Here is a 27109-nt window from a genome sequence, read left to right as displayed (position 1 = left end):
GGTGGGGGGTTGCGCGGAGGGCGGACGGGGACACATTTGCGCCGGCCCGCCTCTATCAGATAAATTCGTTAAAACTGCCTGCGACTAAACTTGGCTTAAAAATGGCTTAGCGGCCGAGGATGAACAATGGAAAGCTATCTGCAGTTGAGTTAAGGCTTAAGGAGAAAACACCTCCAGTGCTTTTCAAGGTTTTAATCTCGTAAAGTGACGACAAGTATGCAAAAGTTGGCGGGGGGCACGGGGGCTATTTACTAAACTTACAGCCAAACTGTTAGAGCCATGAAATACAATACAGTGGTAGTTTTACGTCTTTCTTTTCAGAGGATAAAGAAAATGTCTGTGGGTATTGTGATAGTGTTGGTCTACGTGTCTTGCTCCACTTTTTTTGTATTGAACTTGCCATTGCATACAGGTGTATGACACCGCGATAATCAATGCTAATTTTTAGCATGTCAATTGTGTTTTCTGTTACATCACAGGTGTTAAACTCAAGGCCCGGGGGCCAGAGCTGTCTGATGAAGAAATAGCAGTACGGATTGATCGGGAAGACCGAGGAATACTTCCATACAGAGCGGCGGACCCATGAGCTCGCTTCCTGCCAAGCTAGGAGCTCACTTGCGGGGGAGCAAGCTCACGGCCCCACCACTCGGCGGCATTATTTACAGCCACAGGTTCAAATCTGTATGGAAGTATTCCTCCGCCTTCCCGATCAACCGAGCCGCTCATGGCTGTGTCGCTCACGGCTCTGTATGGAAGTATTCCTCCATCTTCCCAATACTGCTATTTCTTCATCAGATGAGGATAAACCCGAGAAATCAGCGCTGGGCATAAATGGCGTCCCATGTAATCGAGCCTTTGTTGCGGACGGTACACGTCACATCCGCGCACGAACGTCATGTGACTCGCGAAAATGGCAGCGCCCCTGAAAATTTGTAATTGTCGATGAAAATCTTTTCAAAACACTATTAAATAAGAGAGGATTTAATATCACATTGTCAAAATAGAGTACATATTACATGACCTATTGGATACATTGTTAATGCAAACCACTGGATTTCCCCTTTAACATTCATAGTATGGTGGGGACCACAAAATATCATATTGGGGGCTGCAAATGGCCCACAGTCCGCAAGTTAGACGCCCATGTTTTGGAACGATTGCTCACTATTTGCCAAAGTACTTCTTATTGTGAAGTGAGTTGAGTTCAATGCCATCTCGGGAAAACGATTACCGCTTTCTTCAGTTTCTATTATCGTTCTTTTCAACGGTGGAGGTTCGGACACTACTTTCTCGCTCTCGTTTTTTAGGGGAGTGCGATTCGTCAATCCCCTTTAATAGATGCCGTACACTCATTTCCACTTCTCCACCTGCGCGCGCGGAAAGGTCAAGAGGTCCGACGGCGCTGTGACAGGAGTTCCGATTGCTTTGCGACAACATTCTTTGACACAGATAATTACGACCTGACAAAAAAAAAAAAAATAAGTATGACATCCACCACCCACCCCCCCACCCCCGGCCATCTTTCATTGTCATTCTACAGAAGAATGGCGTCGAGTGCACTCAGTGGGAGTTACTCGAGCGACCTTGCCCTCCACCTCTTCCCGTTGCTCGTCCTTTTTCGCTTCTTTTGTGCGGGCGACGCGGAGAGAAACGCGGGCTTCCAACCCCCCCATTTCTAACTGCCAACCTCGTGTCACGGCCGCCGAACGGAAAAGCATGTTTGTGTTTTCGGACCACTTATTTCCCGCTGTTTGTGATGGTTGTCACAAGCAGAGATGAAGTGACAGCAGACTACGCAAGTGACGGATGGATGTTTGTCGTCCACAGTCAAAATATATATATATATATATATATATATATAAATATATATTTTTTTTTTCCTGTTGCCATTTTTTTTCCCTCTCCATGGATATTTGCACACGTACGCGAATGCAAACGGAAGTCTATAATTCCAAACGCTCGCCGAGGACGCGTTTTGCTTTTACCGACTCAAAGCGCTCATGTAAAATAACGGCAAATTGCGGAAAAGCGCCCGACGGTCGAACGGAAGAAGGTTTAAAATATTGAGATGCGTTTCGGCGCGACAGAAAGGAAAATGCGAGGCGCGGGTTGAACGCCCGTCTCCACGGACGCGAGAGCGTGATTGTTTTTTCACCTCGGGACTTCATGCCGATGAAACGGTTCTCCACAATGTCGATGCGGCCCACTCCGTGCTTCGATCTGAGAGAGGCAAACGGTGTTGACAATTCATTTAGGAAACAATAACACCGAATATTAAATAATTTCACTGAAGTCATTACAGTCTTCAGTGATTATTACGCATTCTGCTTTTTGTTAATAAACAACATGCAGACATTTAGTTTACCGTTAAAAATAAATCCTGTGTCTTATTATAGCATATAAAGGAATTAATGCTTGATCCAATTTCTTAGAAACATTATTCTGTTTATGGAAAAATCAAGCACACCAGACAAACTTTAAAAATATTACTATAAAGAAAATTAATGAAAAAAAATGCTCACCCAATCTCATTTAGAAATAGCAATATATCCAAGGGGGTTTCTTTGGAAATTCCTTGCTTCTCGTTGACCACCCTGACGGGGATTCCTGGGGAGGGAGGAAACATGACTTCTTTTCATTTGAGAAATTATGATTCAAAACTGAAGTGCATAATTACAAGGTGTGTGTTTGGAGATTCGCGGAAGTCATTTCAACAAAATGGAGTTTAGAAACCTTTTCCCAAACATGATTTTTTTTTTTTTTTTTTAAACGCAAGAAATAGCAGCCGCAAAACTAAAATGGAAGGGCAATTTACATTAATAACAGCGCTGTCGCCCGCGTGCATTATAAAAAAAATCACTCAGATGGACGAAAAACTTGTTCACCCGCACGCTGGAAATAAGCGGGAAAAATATCGCAGCAAATCATTTCTAATCACGTTTCCCAAGATTGACTGGAAAAGCACTTGAGCGGACATAGGTTTATTAAAATGGATACGTTTTTGAATTATTAATATTAAGACATCAATGATGTTTTTTTTTTTTCAAACATGATCTGCATTTCTTTACGCAGTCATAAAATGGAACTCATTCACATATGTACGTACTATACATGCATATGTATACATAAATATAAAAAAAGCATTTATGATGATGACAAATGATTGTTTTGCATAGTTTCTCCACAGTAACGTTTAAGTTGAATCAGACAAAGATAACCCAAGTAAACATAAAATGCACAATTCAAACTGATTCTATTTCCATCCATTCATTTTATTAGCCGCTTATCCTCACAAGGGTCACAGGGAGTGGAGGAGCCTATCCCAGCTGTCAACGGGCAGGGTTACACCCTGAACTAGTTGCCAGCCAATCGCAGGGCACATGGAGATAGACAGCCGCACATTGAGACAAACGACCACACTCACAATCACACCTCGGGGCAATTTTCCTTCCTTCCATTTTCTACACAGCTTATCCTCACGAGGGTTGCGGGGAGTGCTGGAGCCTATCCCAGCTGTCAACGGGCAGGAGGCGGGGTACACCCTGAACTAGTCTCCAGGCAATTGCATGGCACATCCAAGGGCAATTTAGAGTGTCCAATTAATGTTGCATGTTTTTGGGATGTGGGAGGAAACCGGAGTGCCTGGAGAAAACCCACGCATGTAAATTTCACACAGGCGAGGCGGGGATTGAACCCGGGACCTCAGAACTGTGAGGCCAACGCTTTCCAGCTGAGCCCACCGTGCCGCTGGACTTGGACTATCCAACCCCTGAAAACCTTCATTTTGTTATTTTAAGCCATTTGGAAGTTGACTCTCTGGTGTGTTTTGGAGGGTTAACCTGCTCCAGAACCCAAGTAGGCTTCAGCTTGAGGTCACAAACCTAACTGGACCCTCTCATGCAGGATTTTATGGTAAAGAGCAGAATTCATGGAGATCCCGAGGCCGCCGACATATACTGTGTCGGTAAACTGTCAGCTGTAGCTAACACGGAGCAAGCGCATTATTCACACGAGGTTCCTACGTCATTCCCTCTTTATTTCCCAACACACATCTATTGATCATGATGCAGTCACTCACATTTGAAAAATGTACTGGTGTGGTCCACCAGTCATGCCCGCAGATATAAAGTTGCGGGTGTGTGTTCTGTTTGTAATTATGGGTGTATCCCTTTAAGAGCGGAGGGGGGCGGTGTCAGGTAAACTAGGAAGTAGAAGTGGGCTTATCGGCAGCTGGTTGTTAGAGACCATGTGCTTCTGTGTTAAAAATAAATAAATAAATAAATAAAGATGTCAGGCTGTGGTTCACTGCGCTGGATCGGTTTTCACGTGCGCTGAGAGTGTCCGACAAGTGCGCAGCTTAGAGGGAATATTGGGTCAAGACTACGCAAAATAACGACGTCTATGTATCTATGTATCTAATCTATGTATTTCTACTCATAACTAAATTTACACGCGGGATTTTTTTGCGCTCGACTGTGCAGATTTGCGAGGGCGACGGCGCCCGTCAAATCACAGTGGCTGATGATGTAAATGTTTTGGTATTTGCTCACTGGAAAATTGCAAATCAACTAATATTCAGTGGAAAGTGTCCATAATATAGTCATTAAAATCAATTTGAAATAAAACCAAATTCAAAGTTGTCTTAATCACGTTGACCATCACGCCTCGCGTTTTAACAGTAAATATTTTAGCCTACGCTCACCTGAACAAAAAAACCGAATTGTTCGGCATGACGAATAAACTCAAATAAATATCTAGTGACAAGTATTCATTACAAGTCATTGAAATCAATAATGGTCAACTAAAAGGCGTCACAAAAGGAGGCGACAACAATGAATGGCTAATAAATTCAAAGGCTTGACGCATGTGAAAGCTGTGAAATTGTGGGCCGGCCTTAACCTAATTCAATTAAACACACAGCTTTGTTACCCACGCTCGCTTTAGCGCTGACACTTTGTGGGTCTCTCGGTGTGTGTGTGTCCAACTTACCAATCTTCCTATCACATGCACGCATCCATAGTTTATTTTCTTGACCGGGAGACGCCCACGTTCGCATCCATCACTGTCACCCGACTGCTTTAACGGTGCTCTTTAATGAGCGACGTGGGCTCAAGGTGGCGGGGAGGACACACACACAAAAAAAGGAGTTCTTCGTGGATTCGGGACGGGAGCTGACGTACGGCAGCATGAGGAGGGACACGTGAAGGAGGACTTGACAAATGTTCTCGGACAAGGGCTTTTGTCGAATCGCGGGAATCTCACTGCTCCCATGACGGCAAAAAAAAAAAAAAAAAGTGCAGGAGAGGCTCCTTACGAACGCTGCCCCCGTCGCTTGCCCCCAGATAGCTAATAATTAGATTAAAAGTTCAAATAAATTAAGCGGACGAACGTGGGAGCGTAGGGGCCGGGCCTTTTTCCTTGCGTTTCGCTCACTCTCTCCATCATTCCGGGGCTCACATCATTCACCGGGAGTCCGCTCTCTCTTTTCTCCCAGTGATCCTTTTCTTCAGTTTTTTTTTTTCTCTCCCCCCGCCGCCTAACAGTGCGGACAATGGGGCGCGCAGACACAGTTGTAGGAAAAATTACTGCTTTACATTTTTTCCCCCGTGTCTCTCTTTACTATTTCTTTGGAGTGAAAGGAGGGAGGGATGGAAAAAAATGAGAGTACGGGGGGGAATGGAAAAAAGGTTCCTGTCGTTTAATATTCTTTTTTAATCAGTGAGAAAACTGGTGAGAAAAAGCAGGGATGAAAAAAGGCGGGTGGACGGAGCGGAGGGGGCGGTGGTGGGGCATGAAGTGAAAACATTCTTGCGCTCGGAGGGAGGAGCAGGTTCGGGTTCTTTGTGTGGACAACTAAAACAGCTTTTGTCACAGGGCGCTCAATAAAAGCCAAAGAGGAGATGTGTGAAAACGGCGCAGAGCCGCCCAAAAAAAAAAAACACCCGAAAAAAAAACAGGCAGGGCTCGGCTGCTCCGTTCCGTCGGGTGATGTGACTCGAACGATCAATTGGGACGCCAGCGAAGGTTCTGAACTTCCCTTTAGTCAACCCACTGGATGTGCCGTGAGAAAGGATCCAAATTCGCACAATCGGTCAGAAAATTATAAATGCCCATTCATGCAAATTAATAGCCTATTGCAAACTAATATTTTGAACTCTACTTGGCAGATTTCAACAGTTGCGGCTGTGAACCAGTCAACCCGATTCTGGGGCATTACATCACGCACCTTAATGGCGCACATCAAAGAGATACTTCAGTCAATCCGTGAATCAACGAAAACCAATATTAATGATAAAAACAATGATTACAATGGGGAAAATGTATTTGGTATACCGTATGAATAAATTGAGTTTCGAGCTGGGTTGTGGAATCAATTAAACTTTAAAGTCATGGTATCACTGTCTATATGCCGTGTGAAACACTGCCTTAAAAGGTCAAGTGTCATGCCTATAAACATTCTAAAATAGATATTGCAATGAAAAATACATATAAAATTCACTGCAATGTCTATACGAAAAAATAAATATGAGCGGAGAGCGCGTCATCCAAAGTTGCGGAAGTCTCATTCGACATCAAAGTGGTCGGCATATTGCCTGCATCGTCTGTTCATTACGTCATTGAAAACACGCCATGCCACCTACTAAGGGACACGGAAGCTCTTTTCAAAGAAGAGAACATCTCACAACTGCGTGAAGTGACCGGGGCAATACTAACCTATCGTTTCGAGCCAAATTTAGATGATACGCGGATCACTTCTGACTAACAACAAACTCCCAGACAGTATGTATGAGCCAGCCCGGCCGAAGCTGTGCTCTGTGTGCCGACGGGTACACAGACACATTTAGCACCCCTGACTTACCTACGCGGATCTTTTGTAGCATTCTGAGAGGATTCCGTCCCCCACCTACACTATACACACCCACTTGTCATTTGGAGACCCACAAAACTCTCATCCTTTGCACCCGTGCAATCCATTTTTCATGACGAACCGGGTCTTTTTTAAAAGTATGAAGAATGAATCCATCCTCCTGAGTGTTCGAACAATACCCAGCAATACATTTTGGCTAACGCGAAGGAACAACGAGCTACCTTCCAGCAGGTAAAACGAGTATAAACAGACGAGACCGCTTGAGTGGGCGTCTGCTACTAACGTCACTTCCTGCTTCTTTTCGAAAACAAATCCCTCGAGAGGATTTTCATGGCGGGAGTGACAAAAAGCCACATACGTCAAAATCATGTTTTGTGGTGAAAAAAACGTCTGGGTTCATACCGGCTGCCGTTTAATAACATACTAAAAAGCATGCATTCCATACCAGTGGCACTTTAAGTGACTTCTTGCTACAAATGCCATGTGAAAAGGGGAGCTAGTGTCCCCCCCACACACACACACACACCAACCCCCCATTGATACTCTTCATTCGCGAGGGGATGAAGGGACATCTGTGCTATTTGCCCTCCGGGTAGGATGTTTCTTGCCATTTTCTCTTTGCGCAAACATGTGACACTTTCCACTATCCGAACCCCTCACGGCCAACGTATCTAATGAGCGTCTCCCCCCCCGGGGCCCCTCGGGGCGGCGACGTATTAGCGAGACTTCCGGCTTGCGCGCGTGTGTGCGGGTGCGCCCCGCGGCAGAACACGGCAGGTTCAGAGCCGGCGGATGTGCCGAGGTTGGGCGTATTAAATCTGGGTGGTCAGCGAGTGATAAAGTGGCGGAAGGGTCAGTGTAGGAGCGGCGGCCCTGCGGTGACTGCGGCCAGTGTTAAGTAACAAGACGGGCTGACGGCCTGGACGTCAGCTCTCGAGATAAATGACATTTCGACGGGAGCTTGCAAATTGTGTGGTCCACCCGCAGCATTTTAGGTACACACAGAGCAATTAACTCCGGTTGTTTAGAACAATATTCTTGTGGAAAATTCCAACAAAATAACAAGGAGCATATATTAAAATTGCAGAGAAAGTAACAAATATGGACCCGCTCAACGCTGCGGAGTGACCCCGTGTCAGACTGTAGTGCACAGGTGTCAAACTCAAGGCCCGAGGGCCAGATGCGGCCCACCACATGATTTTACGTGGCCCGCAAAGCCAGTTCTAGAGTGTCAATTTAAATTATTCTTGTAAAAATCTGTACAAAAAATTAAAATTGTCACGCATCATAAATGACAAACTTGATATATTACAAGCATTTTTGTGTTACCAAACATGAATAGTTGAAAAGCACATTCCAAAAGTAGATCATAAATTGATGATGTAAATAGGATGAAACGATTGAGTATTTGTATTGTTTCACTGTCATAACGGCCCTCTGACGATGTGGCCCACGAGAAAAATGAGTTTAGGGTCACCCCTACTGTAGTGGGACACGTCGAGTTTACGTACGTCAGTGTTGCTGTTTTGGTTAGCAATAGAGTTCAGCGCAGTCTTTTTGTACGTGATACCAAACCGCTGTTGATAAAAAAGTGTTCAACTGTTGGAATAGAGACAAACCGTTTTTGAATTGCAGCTCCAATACATCAGGAGAGGAGGGGGAGTCTTCTGGGCTCTTGGTCATTTGATAGAGGTCACTTGGAGCCTGGTTCTGCAAAAGGAACATCAAAAAAAAAAAAAAAAAAGTTACACATCCCTCTGATGACGAACAACCTTCCGAGACCTCGTCACCGAATAAGACTTTTGCGTTAAATGGACACATGCCGAGCAGAAGAAAAGAGATGATGAGGCGTGAAAAGTAGTTACTTGAAAATATCTTGAGTAGAGCGAGGCGGGGGAAAAAAAAAAAAAAAAAAATCAATATTTAATTTAGTATTGTGTGTGTGGTCCTTCAGCGCCGGGAAATACAGCCATCCATTTTTATTAGGGTCGTGGGTCAACTTGTGCCTACCTCAGTTGAATTTGGGGTCAGAGGCAGGGTACGCCGTGGACCGGTCGCCAGCCGATTCCAGGACACATGCAAACTTTCACGCTCACATTCACACCCGTGGACAATTTAGATTTGTCGACGAATCAAACATGCATCGCTTTAGAACGCGGGAAGAAAACAGAGGCGACTGGAGAAACCGCAAATGCGAACTGAGATTCAAACACTGGACCGCTCAAAAATAAAGGAGACATTTTAACCACTAGGACACTGTGCGGAAAGCCTCATTTCTGTAACATTTGAGCAAGTCACGTTTAATATGTCGGTACTAAAAAGAAAAAAAAAAAAAATCTGCCAAACAATAGCTCGCATTTCTAAAAACTTGCAGGCCAGCTCACCATAAGTCGAGGAACAACTATTTGGATTCCCAATTAGGCTCTGACCAACCCGATCATAATTCAATAAATCCTGCTGATTTTGGACCGAATGTTGTCAATACTCGACGTGGGACGCTCCTGGCGACGACTTGAGTGGACTAAAACCACCATCTGTGCAACCTTAGTACCCAAATTGGAGCCGTGTTTTTCGCGTCGAAGCTGCTCAAGTTAGCCTAGCTCAGATCGCTAACAACAAAAACGTCTGTTTTTCAATACTTACTGAAGAGGAAAATATCAAACACTCGTATCTACACCTTCTGCAAAACCCACGTATTGTATACAACGATGATAATGAGTACTCATAAGAGGTTGGTCGAGTGGAAATGCCAACTTTAACTTGCTTATCGGCCAAGTATTCCTTAGCTTAGCCTGCTAACAACGAGACGCGTTTGTGATCAATTCGTGGATGTTGAAGAAACATCAAACGTGAGTGACTTCATAGCTTGTACGACGAGGGCCGCGAGGACTTATAGGAAATATAACAAGTCTTATTATGTACATATTAGAACCCAAATTGGTGCCCTATCATTCGCGTTGAAACTGTCTGGCCCAAGTTAGCCTAGCGCACTAACAACATTACCTACGTAGAGTCCCATATTTTCCACAGTATGAGGCCCACCGCGTTACAAGGCGCACCGTCAATGAATGGCCTATTTTAAAACTGTTTTCATATATATAAGTCCCATAGAATAGATGCTACGATAGAGGTTGGGGTTACGTTATGCATCCATTAGATGGCGTTGCAATAAAGGCTCAATATTGATCCATATACAAGGCGCACCGTCGGCTTTTGAGAAAATGAAACGCTTTTAGGTGCGCCTTATAGTGCGGAAAATACGGTATACAACGAGAACCAAACATCAATTGTAGACTCAAACTTCAACTGCTAGAGTGAGGGCAATTGTGGTTTGAATCCCCTCCATCCACGTATCCTTTAAATCACCATATCCTTTATATCTTATATATTTTTTAGTATGGGTCGCTTAGTATGGGATTTGTATACCTTATGTGCTGACTGTGTTTATTGTGATTGCTTTCATTTGAGTTTAACATAAACGTAGATTAGGTCAGTGATTTCCAACCTTTCTAGAGCCAAGGCAGATATTTTACAATTGAAACATCCCACGGCACACCAACAAAAGTAAATGTCACCAAAAATGGATCGATTAATTACTGTATGTACTTCCTGCCATCTAATAGAAGAGGATATTTTTTGTTCTGTCTGTCATTGTGCCTCACTGGGATAAATATATGGATAAAGATACATTATTTCTTGGAAATAATTTTTTTTTTTTTTTTTTTAAGCAATTACATAAAATTGGATAACTTCGCACGGCACAATAATGTACCCCGGCACACGGTTTGGGAATCACTGCAGTAGTGTACTGCGTGGTTAACTCTTGTGAACTGAGGTCATTAGAGTTACTAAAAATGGCGGTGACCTTTTCAAAGAGTTTATTAGTCTTGAGTAGATGAAGCTAGAAGGAAATATCTTATTTAAAACACTTCTATTGGCACAGGTCAATAAATAACCATGTATTTATGTCGTAATTAATTTCAATCGTGTGTTTTATGACGACATTTTGGAAAATTCCATGCTTCCAAATAAGAGTTCCTATTTTGCGCCGCAGTGCACAAACAAGGTCCATAAAGTCACGCTTGGATGCAATCGGTGAGAAAGTACGTAAACCATTAAACAATATTTTGGAAAACAGGGATTTTGGAGGTACTTGTATTTGCCTGCATCTATACCCCCCCCCCCCACCCCCAACCCCCTCTGTTGACACCACTTTTCGTCTTCTGTCATCAATTTTATGCCTGAGAAGTCCTTCCTATTATTTTACTTTCTTCATACCAAAATGGGCATCCCCGCACCTAAATGCACTGAAGTTGTCGTCCCGTCCCCCCGTCCCCCACCCCCGGCTGTCAGATTTCCGCGTCCCAAGTTGTCTGGCTCGGTCGGAACTGAAAGAGCACGCCGCCCACCCCGCCGACAATCACGCGGCGGCAGAATGGCGCCGTACGAGCGGGGCAAATTGCAGGGGTGCTATGCAAAACAACTACTGAGTGCATTTAAATGGAAAGCTTTACCAGACACAGAATCATCATACAATAACTAATCGGCATCCGTCAGTGAGGTGAAAACGAGCGGCCCGAACGCTTTTTTCCTTTTAACTAAACACCAAAATTGACTGAGAAGGCGCCCGTTGTCCCCTTTATGGAATTTTATGCCTCAATGGGCTAAAAGATGCCAAATGAGTAAACAGGAGACGGGTGAATGACTAACCTAAAAAGCCTTTTGATGGGCTGAATTTTTAGATACGCGGGAGTGATTAAAGAGAAAGTCTCTTCAAAAAAAAAAAAAATAAATATATTCGTTTTAATTTGTGGGGTTGAAACTGCATTCAGGATTTGCTTGATTTAAATGTACCCAGGTTAGTCTTTCACTCAGCATCCAAAAACTAAATCGGAATCGAAGCACACCTCTTTTTTCACTTGTAAATCTTTGCTACGATCATCTATCCATCCATTTTCTTCGACGCTTATCCTCATGAGGGTCGCAGGAATGCTGGAGCCTATCCCCGCTGTCAACGGGCAGGAGGCGGGGTGACACCCTGAACTGGTCGCCAGCCAATCGCAGGGCACGTCGAGACAAACGACCACACACACAATCACACCTAGGGGCAATTTAGAGTGTCCAATTAATGTTGCATGTTTTTAGGATGTGGGAGGAAACTGGAGTGCCCAGAGAAAACCCACACAGGCATGGGGAGAAGATGCAAACTCCACACGGGCGGGTCCGGGATTGAACGCGGGACCTCAGAACTGTGAGCTTTCCCACTGATCCACCGTGCTGCCTGCTACGATCATATTATCAATCAATATTATCAAGAGATCAATATTGATGCCATGCTCTCCCAACGTTAAACGCCGATTAAATGGCGAAAGCAAAAAAAGCTTGGCGATTCCAGCATTTCCACTTTGTCTTGTGACCTGTGACCCTTTGGCCATCATTTGGGCAAATTCCCTCTAAATTGCGTACAAGGCCCGGAATTTGCCGACAATGGCTGCTGTATAACAAAATGGCTGACTAAACGCTGAATTCCAGACATAATTTTTTGTGGATCCTCTTATGACAGACATCCATCTACCCATCTATGCATGTTCTTAGCCGCTTATCCTCACAAGCGTCACGGGAGCACTGAAGCCCATCCCAGCTGTCAACAGGCACGAGGCAGACCACACCTCGAACTGGCTGCCAACAAATCGCAAGGCACACTGAGACAGACGACAGTCGCACTCACAATCACAATCACACCTAGGGGCAATTTATCCATCCATCCATTTTCTTTGCTGCTTATCCTCATGAGGATCACGGGAGTGCTGAACCTTATCCCAACTGTCAACGGGCAGGAGGCGAGGGGTACACCCTGAACTGGTCGCCAGCCAATCGCGGGGCACATTCAGACAAAGAGTCGCGCTCACAATCACACCTAGGGGCAATTTAGAGTGTCTAATTAATGTTGCATGTTTTTGGGATGTGGGTGGAAACCTGAGTGCCCGGAGAAAACCCACGCAGGCACAGGGAGAACATGCAAACTCCACATAGACGGGTTGGGGATTGAACCCGGGACCTCAGAAATGTGAGGCCAACGCTTTATCAGCTGCTCGTCAGTGAAACTTTTACTCACTTTCGAGGGGGTACTACTAAGTGACTTTAGGGGTGTTGTGTCGGGGGACCCATAAAATACATACATGGTCCCTAGTCAGAGTTTTCAGAGGGATGAGCCCTCAAATTCACTCAAAATGGTTCCTCCAGATCAAAATGGCCAACTTCCTGTTCAGTTTCCGTGCGTCCTCTTATCACAGACCACCATATTTGTTGTTGACTGGTAGAATTGGTGACAGGCGATTATTCTGGCTAACCTTTTCTCAGGGTGTGAGTTTTAGGGGTTTATCAGACTTTGACGGCATGCGCCGCCAACATTAAATATGTCATCATCCAAGCTGCTTATCCTCACAAGGGGTTGTGGGAAACTGGAGCCTATCCCAGCTGGCTTTGGGGGAAAGGCGGACTACACCCTGAACTGGTCGCCAGTCAGTCGTCGGGCAGAAATCGACACTATCAATGAGCAGGAATCGATCGCGTGTACCACTACACTATCAGGGACTCTTCGTTAAGTAATGTAGATAAAAAAAAAAAGCTAATTTAGTCTGTCTAGAGTACATGCGTCTGAATTTTGAAATGTGAAAGTTGGTGAGATTTCAGGTGTGATGAGTGATTTATTTGGCAGAAGAACACTAAACTACTGTTCCGAATATTGCTATTGCTATTCCAAGAGGGACTTGAGAGTTCTAAATAGTCAGATTTGAGGCCACCGCACACAAAAAAAAAAGGAAGCACAAACCTAAAAAGGTTGGCTGGATACAAAGAAAAAAAAATGCAAAAGTGAGGGAATGGGCTTGTTTGCGGTGTTTGAAGATCAATGCATTTCAATTGAAACCCCCTGCAGGTGGACTTGTCCCAAAGCCATGGCCCTGAGAGAGAGGCGAGGAAAGGTAGAGATAGAGCAGGTTGGAGGGGGGTGGGGGGCAGGCCGGTGCGTATTGGTGGCAAATGGTGCGTGAAGCGCACCATCATGTCGCACAGAGCAACTCCTTTGGCAGTCTTTGCTTCGGCCATATTGTTGTGCTAAACGCGGCCCATAGAGCCGCGGCGAGGGCTGACGCATGAACTTAAAGCAAGTAAATTTCTATCTTTCCACATATTACTTGCCTCATTGGTTTTCAATCGAAGCCAACAGGGTCTAAAGGGAACGCGGTGGCGGGGGGCGGGAGGGAGGGGGGGCGGCTCGGCAAAGGGAAGAGTTGAGAGGGCCGCAGTGAAAACATTGTCGGTGCAATGGCTCGGAAATGACGCTTAAATCACCGTGTTTCTGGCCTCTCTTTAAAATGCAAACGTGGCAAACTGAGACAAAAATATAATGCGCTGGAGAGATGTTTATATTTGCTTGCGCGTTCCCGGCGGGCTTCTTCGATCCCCACTCTGGACCGAATTGTGGGACGTTAGTATTTTGCAGAGCAGCCTCGGCATTAATTACAGTGGTGCCTCGGTTCTCGAACACAATCCGTTTCAGAAGGCTGGTTGAAAACCAAAACGTTCGAAAACCGAAGCACGTTTTCCCATTACAATGAATGGAAAATGAAGTAATGCGTTCCAAGCCGACAAAAACTGTTTTTTTAAGCGATGTTTATCTTTTCCTGATAATAAACTGCAAAGTAGGAATACATGCATAGTTTAAATACTTTATATGATTAAATCATTTCATAAATTTGCTTATTTTTGCTTAAAATGTATGCTTTAGCCTAGTAGAGTGTGGCAGGCTGGGAGTGAATTGCCATATCTGTTGCGACTAACCTTAACCCAAGTAAACGTAAAATGCACTATTTAAGATGTGATCCTATTTTCTACCATCCATTTTCTTAGCCACTAATCCTCACAAGGGTCGCGGGGAGTGCTGGAGCCTATCCCAGCTGTCAACGGGCAGGAAGCAGGGGACACCCTGAATTGGTTGCCAGACAATCGCAGGGCACATAGAGACAAACAGCCCCACTCAAAATCACACCTAGGGGCAATTTAGAGTGTCCAATTAATGGTGCATGTTTTTGGGATGTGGGAGGAAACCGGAGTGCCCGGAGGAAACCCACACAGGCACAGGCAGACCATGCAAACTCGACACAGGTGGGTCTGGGATTGAACCTCAGAACTGTGAGGCCAACGCTTTCCAGCTGCGCCACCGTGCCGCCCTTATTTGAGTCAGGGCATATATTTTACAATGTATGCTAATTTTAGTTAGCTAGCTAGCTAGAATAATTCCGACTGTATGATTTGGCGACCCAAATAGAGTAAATATAAAACGTATAATCCCACTTTTGTTCGACCTACCAGTTTTACAGTCAAATTCAACTGCGAGGAACAACTAAACAGCTTGAAGCAAGCATGCGTTGCCTCTTAGACTTATTCTATTGTGTGAATAGCAACAGATGGATACACAGCTTAATATTGTGCTTCTTGCCATCCAATGAAAGAGCATTTAACGGTTGCCACAATACATAGACGAACAAAGATACATTATTTGCAGTAAATAAATAATTTGGGACCAATTAAGTGAAATTGGATCATTTCCCCAAGGCGTGCCTTGATGAGCTCAGTCTAATGTGTTGCGGCAGAGTGTTTGGGAATCAGTGGTCTAAGTATTACAGGTCACGCCGTGCAGGCCCAAAGGGAAGCGAGCGCGAGGGCCTGAATGCTGATCTCTTTGTTTCAAAGCACACATTCACACGCACACTTACACCGACAAGCTTCCACTTCCTTCCCCTACAGGGGCTCTTCTGTCCCTCCATCCATCTTTCCAACTTAGCCATGCGACCGAAACACGTTTCCACTTCCTCAAGGTGAACCGAGCCCCCCCTCCCCCCAACCCCCGTCGTTACGCCTCTTTACTTCTGGTCAACGCGAGCGCTGGTCCATCCACTTCCCCGTCGCAAAGAACAAAAACGGGTCGGGTGGGGGGAAAGCACACTCATGGAGGCTATAATTAACAGTGAGCTGATGTTTTAATGACTCGGGACGAGTGTCAGGCTGCCTGAGGGCGCCGAGCCCCCCGACTGCTCGTGTGCAAGGAAAGGTCCAACGGCTGTAATGAAATTGGATTTTTCCTTTTTTTTTTTTAAAACGAGTCATGTAGAAAGCGTTCACTTTTGTAGAATATTATGGAAAGTATGTGGAAAAACTGCAGTAACCCTGCGCACATCTTCACATAAGTTAACGCTACGAGACCGGGAGGGGGGTGGGGGTCAGCAGGGCCATTGTGTTAAACGCTAATCGGGAAGGATTCTGTGTTTTAATTGCGGAGTAACCTGAACTGCGCTCAGCTCTTATCTGCGGCAGAACATATGATCGACCATTGGGACATTTCCTTATCGGACTGTGACAAGCAAAAAGAAGTGGAGGAGGTGAGGTAGGGGTATTTTGTGCCACAAGTGGGGAGGGGGGCATTGTGAAATTTCGGCCTTCAGCCTTCAGGGCAGTAACTGGAGGAGAGACAGGCTGATACGGAGGTGAGATATCCCTTTAGATGACCTTCTGGGTCAATCAGCCGATGCTAGGAGGAGATTTTTGCTCATATTTGTTTGAAACTTTCATTAAATTGGTTTTTTAAAATAAAATTTTAAAAAAGTCCAAATTTTTGGTGATTGAATTGTTTAGACTGAGGAAATTCAAAAGTCCTGGAATTTTGCTGTATTCATGTACAACACAGGTGTCAAACTCAAAGCCCAGGGGGCCAGATCCGGCCCATCATGTGATTTTATGTGGCCCCCCAAGTCAAATCTAGAGTGTCAATTTCAATGATTCTTGTAAAAAATGTGTACAAAATTTTCAAATTGTCATGCATCGTAAGTGATAAAGTTGAGATATTCCAAGCATTTTTGTGTGACCAAACATGAATAGTTGAAAAACACGTTACCCTTGATTTCTGATTCCAAAGTTAGATCATAAATCGATGATGTTAATACGTTGAGACGATTAAATATTTGTATTGTTGCACAGTCATAACAGCTCTCTTAGGGAAAGCGGAACCACAATGTGGCCCGTGAGAAAAAATGAGTTTGACACCCCTGATGTAGAATAACAAAACATTTATTTTAATTCGCAATGTTAAAAAAACAACGCAACAGTAGCACTTAGCAATGAAATTCCTTTTTTTGATAGTGTACCTCTTTTTATACAAATACCAAAGTTGGGCAAAAAATGCATTTTAAATAGAAGTTAAAGAGAGAGGGCGACTGCACAGTGTAAACGTTTAAACCGAGCAGACGGGGGAAAAAAAATATTGCAGTGTGATGTCATTTGTTCAGGAGTTTGATGGGGTGTGGATAAAAGCCGTTATTTTAGTCTCATCGTTCTGGCCGCGACGCATCCGCAGCGCAGAGTTTTATTGGGACGCAGGAGAGCTAGGACGTTTTCCACGGTGCATCGATAGATTTTCTTGAGCGAAAAGATCGCGTAAGCGACAGAAAAACGAAGCTGTGCCACTCGTAAGTCGAGGTACGCTGTACAATTGATCGCCACGGGAAATGTTCCAGCATCAAAGAACGGACTGCATTCAACTTTGGAGGTTTTGCTTTCCACCACGGCTTGGGGTAATGTATTTGAATCCTCATCATTTGTTCGTTTTATTTATCTTTTATCATGTAAAGCACACCTTGTGTATGAAATGCGCTATGCAAATAAGTTTTGTGTTGCTGTGCTTTTAACTGCAATGGGCACCGCACCAACGCGTTATCATTGTGGTAAATGGACCAAGATACCTCCCAATCCGTGAATGAAATTATCCGCATAATACCGTCATCATATTATACTTTTGAGCATTTCGCTCACATTCTTTTCAAAACATTTATCAAGAGTCCGAGATCTAAAGCGGCAACGGTGAGAAAGCGAAAGAGGTGCAGAGGTCAGAGTTACAGTGCGTCGCAACTCCAGCAGTGCGGGACCCTTCTCCGCCTTATGAAACATCGGGAGGAGGGTGGGTGTGACGGGAAGGGGAGGGGGGGGGAAAGACTCATCTGTCTGGGCGCGCTGTCTTTGTACTTTACTGTTACTGGTGACATTTTGGTGTCACGGTGTCACGGTGAAATGGCTCCCCTCCCACGTCGCAGCCCGCGGCGGCGCTAAAGCGCCGGAACAATGAGCTCCCGAGGAGTTGGGGCTGGAACTCAGGAGGCCCCAGCTGGGCGCGATGCCCTAACCCTTCCCACCCCTCCCGCCTCCCCCCCCGGCTCCCATGAAATCGGGAATTAGTCGAAGCGTCACTGACGACAAGTCAGTGTCTGTGTGTCCCCGGCTCTTCCCAGGGCCCCGCGAGGACCCCGGTCGAGCGGAGACTCGCGCAGACGTCGCCGACGTCGTGAGATAGGGGCATCGCGGGTTGCCGGGGGGGGGGGGCAACCTGTATGTACTGCCGTCACCTCTGACCGCCGGCAAAAATCACACTGTGTCTCACCAGCGACCCCGCGGAGGAGTTGTTTGTCTCTGGAGGCACTCGTGGGGGCGCTAAATATTCCTATGGCGCTACTGCGAGGGTCAAACTGAGGGGACGACGCGTAAATCAGGGCAAGGACTGGCTACCGACTATTCTGCGTAATCATATCTCAATATTCTTTTGCTCCTATGAAATAAATGTACACAAATACCGGTAATCATGCCTCACTTTTCCTCTCATTTCTCTTTTACCAGATGTCGCTAAAAGATTATCCGACGCGATCCTGACCGAAGAATCTCCCACTCTTCTCTCAAAAAGCTAAATTCTATTCCATGGATGAATTTATGAAAAGTTAACTAATAATGGCTAATTTTAGTTAAAAAAAAAAAAAGAAGTTATAACACTGTGTTGCCTTGAATGTTATAAATGAATGACTCATATAGGTTACCTTGGGATTTTCCAGAATACCGGACTCGTAGCTGTAAAGCAACAAAGTTACCATTGAGAAAAAAGGAAGACCATAGTCTACGTTATGCACGACGCGGTTTCTATCACCCCTACCTGATGTGCATAAGGTTGGCGTCCATACTCCAGGGGGCCTGCGAAGTCACGGGCAAAGGGATGCCGTGTTTCTAGAGTTCGACAGAAAAAGCACAGGTGATGATACACGTTTTCGATGGATGAATGAAAACAGAGGATCCAATGTACACTGATAAAGTATTCATTTATAGTACTGTCTGATGTCCCGTCGGAAATTGTTAAATCAAACTTAATTAGCTGGAACATTATATTATAGACAGAAAATTGATGGACAATTACTTTTGCTTGTCTATGATAGTATAACCGGCAAAAAGATGAAATAATCTTCCACTAGATGACAAACAGTACCAATAACCCGCATATACACCTGTTACCGTTCACAGAACAAAATAAGAGTTTTGCGTCCAAATAAATAGATCAAGATGTTACACTGCGTGCGTAAATTGGGAGCAAACCATCATTATTTTTTTAATATACTTTTTGTGAAATTATTGTTCGGTGATGTGCTCTGAGATTCTCAAGGAAAGGAACATCCATTCATTTTCTTTGTCGCTTATCCTCAGGAGGGTCGCCGGGAGTGCCGGAGCCTATCCCAGCTATCATCGGGCAGGAGGCGGGGTATACCCTGAACTGGTCGCCAGCCAATCGCAGGGCACATAGAGACAAACAGCCACACTCACAATCACACTTATAGGCAATTTAGAGTGTCCAATTAATGCTGCATGTTTTTGGGACGTGGGAGGAAAACCGGAGTGCCCGGAGAAAACCCACGCGGGCACGGGGGAGAACATGCAAACTCCTCACAGGCGGGTCCGGGATTGAACCCGGGACATCAGAAGTGCGAGGCCAATGCTTTGGAAAGGAACATAGTTCTGGAAAAAAAGTTGAGAAAAAGAAGTCCTGAACAAAGCATCCAAGTGGTGGAACAATGACGTGACCGCTCTCTAGTGTACAAAGTGCTTCATGGCAATCTCGTGGTCGTAATACAAACGCTTGGGTAACAGTTATTGGTTTGAACAGAATAAATTATTATACCTGCGCGTATGCCATCAGGTCTGTTCTCCCCCGGAAACGGTTGTAGAACTCGGGAATCCTCCAGGGTGCAATAATCTGCAAAGCGCACGTAGACAAGTGGGTGAGCGTTGGTTTCGGGGCCCCCGGAGGAGGATCTATGGACGTCCATCACGTGACGAGACTCACCTTAACCCCCGGAAGGAGGGCGTGGAAAGCCAGCTCAAAACGGATCTGGTCATTGCCCTGAAAGAGGGTAAAAAAAAAATGAAAAACACAACAGTGTGTGTGATGTGTGCATATCATTTTGGAAAGTACACGTCTTGGCCCTGCAGCCAGGAATCGAGGTAAGTAAATTTAAGTCAATATTTTGTCAATGAGTGACACCAGCACACTGAGGAACTTCTCAGGAGAGGGTGGATATGATTAATATTTCAACCATTCACTGCTATATTAAACCATGGATTAAAATATACCTGGAAGGAATGTTTTTACAAGTCTTCACATTTATCAACTGGAATTCGTCTCGTTTCGGGTCTGGAGGTCGAAGGGCCCAATTTAGTGTACAATCGGACCGTTTTACACACTTGATTCCGAATTTATCTTTTTAAAAATCACATTTACATTTTCTGGGGTGTGTGGGGGTCTTAATTTTCCTCACCCATTGTACCAGCCTGTTGTTAACCATTTTTTGTGAAAGCAGATTTCAATTTCAATGAGCCCACCTTGTATTTGTGACATGTAATAACAAAAATGGATCTAAGACAAACAACGCATGACGCCAAACGCGAACATTTAGTTCACCTTCCCCGTGGCACCGTGCGCCACAAACTGGGCTCCCTCCCGCCGCGCGATCTCAATCTGGCGCCGGGCGATGCAGGGCCGAGCCAGCGCGGTGCCCAGCAGGTAGCGGTCTTCGTAGACGGCGTTGGCCTGGACAGCGGGCAAGATGAAGTCCTCCACGAACTCGGTGCGAAGGTCTTCCACGAACACCTGCACACGAGAAGGAGTGAGAAGGCAGAATGCCAATGTGGGTTTTTTCGGGGTATTCGGTGGTACCTTGTCTTGAGTTTTAATTCAGTGACTATGCTTGTAACTCAAATCACTCATCCCTCAAACCATCTTCCCCTACTGTATTGAAGGGAATTAATTCCAGCCCCTATGAGTAACATAAAAAACATCCCGCCCTACCAACAAAATAACACCGTACATTATTATACAAACATAATAACAGCAAGTAACTATGTAAACTGATTTATCTTAATTGCTACATTTTTCACTTCACTTTCACTTAATCTTTAGTTAAGTTTTCACCACGCTTTACACAATTTCAGCGGTTTCTCAATATTTTGATTGGAAAGAGTCCCCTCCCCCATTTAAAACAGCCTTTATATATTTTGTTTTCACCACAGTACATATAAATGTACAAGTCGTACTGCTTCACCTAATCTACACTCACAAGTTGCTCTTGTTATGCCACGATTTCAAGCTTTACTTCAAAGGGTATCATCGTTTTCTTCTTCTCACCTATTTTATTTTGACACACGGGTAGAAAAAAAACCAAATGTGGCAATTTTTACACTTAAAAAAAAGGGAATATGCGACCATAAAACATTACATACTTTCGCCTCCCAACATGAACGGAGTGGCCGGATATTTGGAAGTTTGGTGCTGCCATCTTGTGGTGGAATTTGTGAAGGTCACTCAAATTTTTGCTTGCAGCATAAAAACAAAACAAAAAAAAAACCTCACCCTATGGCTCATAACGCCTAAAAATTGGAATTTAGAATACTAGTAAATTCATCCATTCATTTTCATAGCTGCTTATCCTCACAAGGGTTGCGGGAAGTGGTGGAGCCTATCCCAGCTGTCAACGGGCAGGAGGCAGCGTACACCCTGAACTGGTCGCCAGCCAATCGCAGGGCACATAAAGACAAACAGCCGCACTCACAATCACACCTAGGGGCAATTTTAGAGTGTCCAATTAATGTTGCATGTTTTTTTGGGGGGGGAATGTGGGAGGAAACCGTAGTGCCCAGAAAAAACCCACGCAGGAAATGGGGAGAACGTGCAAACTCCACACAGGCGGGTCTGGGATCGAACTCGGTCCCTCAGAACTGTGAGGCAAACGGTTTTCCTGCTGATCCACCGTACCGCCGGTACTAGTCAATAAAGGTGAAAAATCAGCTTTATTGTCAATTGTTGTCATGTATCATTCATGCAAAGGAGTCCAAAATGTGTTTTCTCACCATCCCACAGTGTGGGCAAGACATTTCTGACACCAATATAAAATATGCAAGTACAACAAATAAAGACATCTTAGCATTAAAGTAAACGATAAAAAAATGTGTACAGTAGATGAGATACTGATACTCCGAGGCAACAGAATTGGTCCCCCCCGACTTTTTACCCTACTACCTCTATGTGTGTCATGTGCTAACCCCCCCCCCCCAACCGCCCCGCCCCCCCGCAACAGGGACTTCACTTGTAACTGCAATTTTGGCTAAAAGTTAATATATTGCTTTCCTATCTCGTGTAATGATTCACCCCACATACCTTTTTGGCACCGAGGTTTTCTGCCTTTTTGCGAGCGGATTCAAAGTCCTCATCTTGTCCAATGTTGGCCTGCACGGGAAGAAAAATGCAGGGTTTAAATTAAAATTAAAACCATTTGGCTGAATGCGTCATACAGACATTCTTGTGAAGGTTATTCCTATAATCAAATCATAATCTATTGCTACTTTACCAAGATGTTTTCATAAAGGAATAGTGTTTGAAGTGCCTGCAATGAATGAACCACTTGACTTTTTTTTTTAGGAAGCTAGCTTGTTAGCGTTTGGCTCGCTGGCAGTACATCCATTCATCTATTTTCTGTGCCGCTTACCCTCACAAGGGTCGCGGGGAGTGCAAGAGCCTATCCCAGCTGTCAACAGACACCCTGAACTGGTCGCCAGCCAATCGCAGGGCACATCAAGACAAACAGCCGCACTCACAATCACACCTAGGGGCAATTTTAGAGTGTCCAATTAATGTTGTATATTTTTGGGATGTGGGAGGAAACCGGAGTGCCCGGAGGAAACCAACACAGGAGCGGGGAGAACATGCAAACTCCACACAGGTGGCTCCAGGATTGAACCAGGGACCTCAAAACTGAGGCCAACACTTTACCAGCTGAGCCACTGTGCCGCCCTGGCAATACATTATGTTATGTATAATACTTCGACAACGCAAAAGACTTGAAATTCCTATTTATGTATTTATTTCAATCGTACAGATAAGTGCTTGTCTTTTCATTTAATTTCATTTTTGTTTGTTTTGTCCATTTTTGCCACCAGAGAATGCACGTCAACCATTCTGGAGAGATCTTACTATTTAATTTTTTTGGGTTGAAAATGGCAAATTTCCTTTTTTTACTTAAAACCCATTCTTGGGCAGCGTCCCATTTTTGGGACATCACGATTTTCACGCATTATATCCTTCGGTATATCAAAATATTTAAGTGTTTTAATCTGAGGCCATAATTTGGTATCTAAGAAAACCCAAGTACCCTCTCGCGGGCAGCGTCCCATTTTTTGGGACGAGATTATAAATTAGTAAAGTTATCATGTAACATAAATGAAAAAGAAGTGTTATTTCCTCGACTGTGACCTGTTAGGAGACTTTTATCTCAATAAGGTAAAAAAATTGCCACCCTGCCCACGAATCGGTCAAGTACATTTATACGTCTGTACTTCCCTACATTTATTTAAGGAAGGAAGTGGCTTCAATACTTTTACAGAAGTAGTTTTTTTGCACAAGCATCAGTACTTTTACTACTACTTCTGACATCACTAGTATGGCCCCCATACCGTTTGTGTTTATCTCTATTGTACGGCCAACAAGTCGACGAGGGAGGGCAACAAAAGACAGTCGCTGAGCTAACATCCAGCGTGAAAAGAAAAAAAAAAGTGCTGATCACGACTTTGACGTGCAAAAATCCCGCTTGCGGTGCAGCGGCATTATCTGCCCTATTGTGGCGCCAACAAACGAGCGCCGCAAACCACCTAAGCCCCCCGTCTGCGCCTCTTGAACAAAACTGCACCAGCTGGTTGGAAAAAAAAAAAAAAAAAAAAGAAGCACGAGAGCGGACACAAAGCGAAGCAAACCCGCCGACGGATCTTACCATGTAAGCGATGACATCGTAACACTGCTCCTTGAGCCACACCAGAATACAGGACGTGTCCAGTCCGCCGCTATAGGCCAGAACCACCGTACCTTTAGTCATGATGCTGATTTTGTTGCTACGACAAGCTGTGATGGAGAAACCACTTTAGTTAGTGAACGCAAGTCAATGTGGAACGGAAATTGTGACCTCCATTAAAATCAAAAACTGAATGAAACAGCAAAACGGAAGCTTCGAGTCATGTGTGATAGCTTTTGTGCCACCAGGGTAAAGGTAAAGCGGCCATAAACTTTTATTTTTGTCTTAAAGAAACTAAAATTTCTTTAAAAAAAAAAAAAAGGATTCATATGAGGCAAAACAATTGGGAAAGGGGTGACGAGGCCCATAGGATCAACAAGGATGATGCAACCCATGCGGAAAAGCAAGATATTATCTATCCGTGGCCTTATGTTGGATTTTGTCAGCTCCGATAATGTTTTGTGGTGATTAAAACAAAAAACTGTGAGTGAAATAAGGAATATTTGGACATTCAGCAGAGGGGCGCCAATCCACCTTTTAAAGGGCCAGTTCGCCTCCACTACGACAGCAAAACGAAGGTTCATGTGTGATAGCTTTTGTGCAACGAAGGTAAATGTAAAGCGGCCATAAACAAATTTTCTTTTTTTTTTTATAAAAAAAAAAAAATATTCATATGAGGCGAAACAATTGGGAAAGGGGTGACGAGGTATATGGGAACAACAAAGATGATGCAACCCATGTGGAAAAGCAGGATATTATCTATCCGTGGACCTTATGTTGGATTTTGTCAGCTCCGATAATGTTTTGTGGTGATTAAAAAAAAAACCTAACATTTTGACTTCTATAGGTCTATTAAGACTTTTTTAAATTAAGACAGATTAATCGCAGGGCACAAGCAGACAGACAAAAGTCACACTCACAATCACACCTAGGGGCAAGTTAGGGTCTCTGATTAATCCATCCATCCATCCATTTTCTTCACCGCTCATCCTCACGAGGGTCGCGAGGAGTGCTGGAGCCTATCCCAGCTGTCTACGGGCAGGAGGCAGGGTACCCTCAACTGGTCGCAGGGCACATCGAGACAAACGGCCGCACTCACAATCACACCTAGGGGCAATTTAGACTGTCCAATTAATGTTGCATGTTTTTGGGATGGGGGAGGGGCCGGGATTTGAACCCTGGTCCTCAGAACTCTGCGGCCAGCGCTCTAACTCATTTTTCTCACGGGCCACATTGTCGGTCCAGTGCCCCCCAGAGGCCCGTTATGACTGGAACAAGAATATTTACTCATATCGATTTATGAAGTAGTTTTGGAATCAGAAATCAAGGATGATGTGTTTTTCAACTATTCACATTTGATCGCACAAAAATGCTTGTAATATCGTTATCATTTGGGATCTATGACAATTTGTAATTTCGGTACAGATTTTTACAAGAATCATGGAAATCGACACTCTAGATTTGGCTTCGCGGGCCACATAAACATCATGTGGCGGGCCAGATCTGGCCCCCGGGCCTTGAGTTTGACACCTGTGCACTAACCAGTTGTGCCGCCTCCTTGCACATCATTGCTGCAATTACTCACGGCAAAGATCTTTTTGGATTTTTATTGTATCTCGTTTTATTTATAACTCATAAATCTTGGAATGTAGTTGGGTTCATCTGGTTCCCCCGGGGGCCCTGCGATTGGCTGGCAACCAGTTCAGGGTGTACCCCGCCTCCGCCTCCCGCCCCGTTGACAGCCGGGATCGGCTCCAGCACTCCCCGCGACCCTCGTGAGGATGAGCGGTGAAGAAAATAGACAGACGGTCCCTCAGATATTGTATTTCGACCAATGAGTTCACTTCAGTGTCACCACACACAGCATGAGATTAGATAGATAGATAGATAGATAGATAGATAGATAGATAGATAGATAGATAGATAGATAGATAGATAGATAGATAGATAGATAGATAGATAGATAGATAGATAGATAGATAGATAGAATCCTGTAAAACCTGTAAAATAATGTGACTTGTATCCTAATTTACATGGTTAATGGTATTATTGTAGTGAGGAAGCGAACACCCGTGGGCATTAGCTAAGAAAGTTTATCGGATAGTTGCACATAAAGATAAAATTTTTAAAAAGGGGACGTGGACCGTGATAAGTAAAATATTTACATGAATAATTAACTAACAAAATTATGTGTGAATAAAAGTATCAACAGTTTTGACGGTTTATCTGTTCAGGTAATCCAACAGACGAGGAATTCTATTCACTGATATAGATATGTTGTGAAATAGCGGATTAAATTCAGAAAAATCGAGCCTTTTCATGCTCTCAATCTGTTAAAAACGAAATTTACACTCCCACGCGATTTATGGATATTACAACAGGTGTTTTATGGTGTCGCTGAAGCATTTAAACACCAAGAAGCAGCCCAGAATCTGCGTTATATATATCTATATTATAATGTACAGTACTGACGTCACCGTCCAGGAGTTGCACGGTGTTTGAATGTAAAGCAGCCGCTGTAACAGGTATTAAATCCCCCCCCATAAAAAGGACTCATAGGTAATGTGTGTAGGAAATAACGAGAAAAATGAATCAAACTCACCAAAAAATTTGCTGTTCTGAGAGGAGTCGGTAACGTCAGCCCGTCGCTGGTGGAAAAGGAATCGTAGCTAGCTGGCTCCAATCCCTGCGCTCTTATTGGCCCTCGCGTGTGACGTCACCCATTTACCTCTCTTCCATCCCGCTTGCACTGCACATTCAACAAAGGGGCGCCAATCCACTTTTAAAGGGCCAGTTCGCCTCCACTACGACAGCAAAACGAAGGTTCGAGTCATCCGTGACAGCTTTTGTGCAACGGAGGGAAATGTAAAGCGGGAATAAACTTTTATTTTGGTTTTAAAAAAAAGTATTCATTTGAAGCAAAGCAATCGGGAAAGGAGCGACGAATCAACAGGATCAACAAGGATGATGCAACCCATGCGGAAATGCAAGAAATTATCCATCAATGGCCTTTTGTTGGATTAAGTCAGCTCCAAGAATGTTT

General features: G+C 44.4%; 1 protein-coding gene across 1 annotated transcript in view; it reads right to left on the bottom strand.

Moving 5' to 3' along the window:
- Window positions 1-26683, bottom strand: part of ass1 (argininosuccinate synthase 1) — a 37244-nt gene extending 10561 nt beyond the window's left edge. Inside the window, exons 1-11 of the mRNA XM_061801948.1 lie at window positions 26669-26683; window positions 24049-24176; window positions 22443-22511; window positions 20691-20879; window positions 20076-20132; window positions 19911-19985; window positions 18897-18967; window positions 18784-18814; window positions 8488-8578; window positions 2523-2607; window positions 2156-2220 (exon numbers count right to left, since the gene is read on the bottom strand). Of these exons, the coding sequence (XP_061657932.1) occupies window positions 2156-2220; window positions 2523-2607; window positions 8488-8578; window positions 18784-18814; window positions 18897-18967; window positions 19911-19985; window positions 20076-20132; window positions 20691-20879; window positions 22443-22511; window positions 24049-24150 (835 nt within the window). The 5' untranslated portion in view covers window positions 24151-24176; window positions 26669-26683. The remainder of the gene's footprint in view (window positions 1-2155; window positions 2221-2522; window positions 2608-8487; window positions 8579-18783; window positions 18815-18896; window positions 18968-19910; window positions 19986-20075; window positions 20133-20690; window positions 20880-22442; window positions 22512-24048; window positions 24177-26668) is intronic.
- Between the last annotated feature and the right edge of the window lie 426 nt (window positions 26684-27109).

Source organism: Syngnathoides biaculeatus, chromosome 17, assembly GCF_019802595.1.
Source record: "Syngnathoides biaculeatus isolate LvHL_M chromosome 17, ASM1980259v1, whole genome shotgun sequence".
In the NCBI taxonomy this organism is placed as follows: Eukaryota; Metazoa; Chordata; class Actinopteri; order Syngnathiformes; family Syngnathidae; genus Syngnathoides; species Syngnathoides biaculeatus.
Note: the sequence above shows the minus strand (reverse complement) of the source record. Positions and strands in the feature narration are given on the sequence as shown.